Source organism: Kryptolebias marmoratus, linkage group LG18, assembly GCF_001649575.2.
Source record: "Kryptolebias marmoratus isolate JLee-2015 linkage group LG18, ASM164957v2, whole genome shotgun sequence".
Lineage (NCBI taxonomy): Eukaryota > Metazoa > Chordata > Actinopteri > Cyprinodontiformes > Rivulidae > Kryptolebias > Kryptolebias marmoratus.
Genome location: NC_051447.1, coordinates 18913587 through 18916750, shown reverse-complemented (window position 1 = coordinate 18916750; position 3164 = coordinate 18913587). Strand labels below are relative to the sequence as shown.

Here is a 3164-nt window from a genome sequence, read left to right as displayed (position 1 = left end):
TTCTCAAATAAAGCACCTTTTGAGAATATCAATGTTTGTTGGGAATTATCTTACAAAACTAGGAAGGATTTTTGGTTTATATGTTAAAAGTTATGGTTTTTTATTGATTTTAGTTTTAAAAAAAATTGCAACTTTTAGGAAAATGCCTCGCGAAATCCTGGAGGGACTGACTAAAGCTCAGTGCCTTTTGGAGTTAGCCAGATTAAAAATGGCCGCCACAGCCAGTTAAATTTCGAGCTGCGATCTGGTCAGTTTCGCAGACGTTCAGTTCAGGTTCGGGGTGGTAGTAGCTGAGAATCACCCTCGACATGTGCTCCGAGTGCTAACAGAGCGCCGTGGCACAGGTGCATTCTGGGAGTCGTAGTACCTTGCGGAAGCCCTGCGTCTGGTTCATTCCGGAGCCGTGGATGAGCAGCGGGTGGAAGAAGACGGTGTCGCCCTTCTCCATCTCCACGTGCACCCTGGGGTGGTCGGGCCGGTAGTTCCTCACGCCGTGGTACATCTTGTTCACCCCGCCCTGAGGACGCACGCCACAGCTCAGACAGCGGGAACGCCCGGGGACAAGCGGCGGCGCGCCCGTCCGCGTTTCTACGCACCTCCCATTCAGGGTAGTCGTGCTCCTGCAGCGCCCCCTTGTGGCTTCCCGGCAGGACGACCAGGCAGCCGTTCTGCCTGCTCACCCGCTCCATGGCCGTCCAGGCGCAGACGATGCGGTCCGACGGCCGGAACGGGAAGTAGTGCAGATCCTGGTGCATCGGGTGGCGAGACGTCTTCTTACCTGGAACAGCAGGTAATTTTAATTTTATTTTCAGATATTTTCCCCCATAGAAATACACGGAGATCTCTTCATCAACATTATTTCTCTTTTAAATCCGCTTCTGCTTATGCTACTATGTTTAGCTTTTAGCGAGCCATTTGGTCATCTGAGCTAGCATTTTGTTGCTTTTAGCTACTGTGGAGATCTGCATCTTTTAGCTTTCAGCTGCTATTTTCCTCCTTTTAAAGGAAAACAGCAGATTTGCTCTTTTTAGCAAGCGTTACGCTGCTTTAAGCCTTCAGATACTTTATTGTTTTGGTTCCTTTAGCCATTGTTTTAGGTTTTAGCTAGCCTGGAGTTGTGTAATTAGCCGAGGATGACGTCAGTGGTTGTGTCACCTGCGTCGGGAGGCTTGTTGATCAGCATGGTGTGCATGGCCATGACGTTGGGTCCGGTGAAACTCTCCACGTACTTCAGGATCTGAACGCAGAGAGGAACCAGCTTCAAGTTCAAAAACATCCACGGCTCAACAGACTGTTCGGCTCCTGTTTGTGGCTAAAGTCCACCTTGATATGGAGGACGTTGACCTCTGTGAGCAGCCGAACTCCGGTCGGTTAATAAAATGTCTCAGCTGAAAGCAGAGAAACACGCAGACCGCTGAGACTCAAGCTGAAGGAAGCTAAACACTGGCCGAAGCAGCAAAACGCTGGCTAAAAGTAGCAAAAAGGCTAGGGGAAAGCTAAATTTAGCACAAAATTAGGTAAAAGAAGAAACAGGATGGCTAAAAGCTAAAAGTAGCAAGAAGTTAGCCAAAAGCTAAAGATTGTAAAATGTTAACTGAAAGCAGAAAATGATAGCTAAAAGTTAAAAGTAGCTAAAGGTTCTCTGAATTAGAAAATGGCTTGGTAAAAGGTCATAGTAAAAAAAGCTAGCTAAAAGCTGAAAGAAGCTAAGGCTACATAATAGCTAAAAGTAGCAAAAATCTGGCTAAAAGTAGCAAAAAAGGCTATGTAAAAGCTAAATTTAGCACAAAGCTAAGTAAAAGAAGAAACAGGATGGCTAAAAGCTCAATGTAGCTGAAGGCTAGCTAAAAGCTAAAGGTTGTGAAATGCTAACTAAGAGCAGAAAATTCAAGCTAAAAGCTCAAAGTAGCTAAGACCAGTTACAATTACCAAAACGCTAGCTAAAAGCCAAAAGTAGCAAAAGGCTAGCTAAAAGTAGCAAAATGCTAGCTAAAAGCTGAAAGAAGCTAAGGCTAGATAAAAGCCTAAAGCAGCAAAAAGGCAAGGGAAAAGCTAAATATAACACAAAATTAGGTAAAAGAAGAAACAGGATGGCCAAAAGCTCAATGTAGCAGAAGGCTAGCTAAATGCTAAAGGCTGCAAAATGCTAACTAAGAGCAGAAAATTCAAGCTAAAAGTAGCAAAATACCAGCTAAAAGCTCAAAGTAACTAAGACCAGACAAAATGATCAAAATGCTAGCTTAAAGCCAAAAGGAACAAAAGATTAGCTAAAAGTAGCAAAAGGTTAGCCAAAAGACAAAAAGCTAAATAGTAGCTGAAGCAGATTCCAAAGAGAACAATCTTTTTTAGGGAATTGAGGAGGTTTTCATGCATTTCTATGGGGAAAATATTTGTAAATAAAGTTAAATATTACGAAAAGTATAAAAGTCAGAAACATCAGAAGTCACATGACCCAGGTCCTAACTGAGCTGCATGTTAGCATGTAAGTAACGGCGTGAATGCTAATCGGACGTGCTGTACCTGCGGTAACGAGCAGTAACGGAACAGTTCGGGACATTCCTGGAAGTCCTGCAGTTTGGAGACGGCTCTCTGATCCGGAACGAACTCCGACCTGACGATCGCCACGTCCCGCATCACGACCAGGCCGGGAACCTTCACTTCCCTGCGACAAATCCGCTCGAACTCCTTCCTGCGGACAGCGGGACACTCTCCTCACGGCCCGATCTGTTTCATTGTTTGAACTTACCGAGTAACTGTCTTCGCTGCTGCACCTGAACCTTTCGATGTCCTCGTCGGACACCAGCTGCTTGATGACGATGAAGCCATTTTCCTCGTAGAAGAGTCGCTGCTCAGGGGTCAGCTCGCCCGTATCGAGGGAGTACCTGCCCCAAACAGTCAAATCAGAAAGTTAGATTGACTCTGAATGGGTCGAACCTGGAAGTCGGGACGAATCTTGGATTAAAGTCAAAGACATGTCCTTTTATGGGACTTCAGCCTGAAGTGCCCAGAAAAACTACAACCGAACTACGGGTCGTGGAGGCAGCAGGTCCAGGACAGAAACCCAGACCTCCTCCAGCTCCTCCTGGAGGATCCCAAGGTGTTCCCAGACCAGAGAGGATCCAGGGAGATCTGGTTCTGTCCCGAGGTCTCCTCCCAGTGGGACA

The 3164-nt window shown here is 46.0% G+C and overlaps 1 protein-coding gene across 1 annotated transcript in view; it reads right to left on the bottom strand.

Annotated features, from left to right (window-relative positions):
• phyh (phytanoyl-CoA 2-hydroxylase) overlaps positions 1-3164 on the bottom strand; it is a gene marked incomplete in the record, with an annotated part of 9068 nt that overhangs the window by 3093 nt on the left and 2811 nt on the right. The window contains 5 exon segments of the mRNA XM_017438569.3: positions 368-517; positions 597-778; positions 1156-1237; positions 2521-2689; positions 2772-2882. Coding sequence (XP_017294058.2) covers positions 368-517; positions 597-778; positions 1156-1237; positions 2521-2689; positions 2772-2882 — 694 coding nt within the window.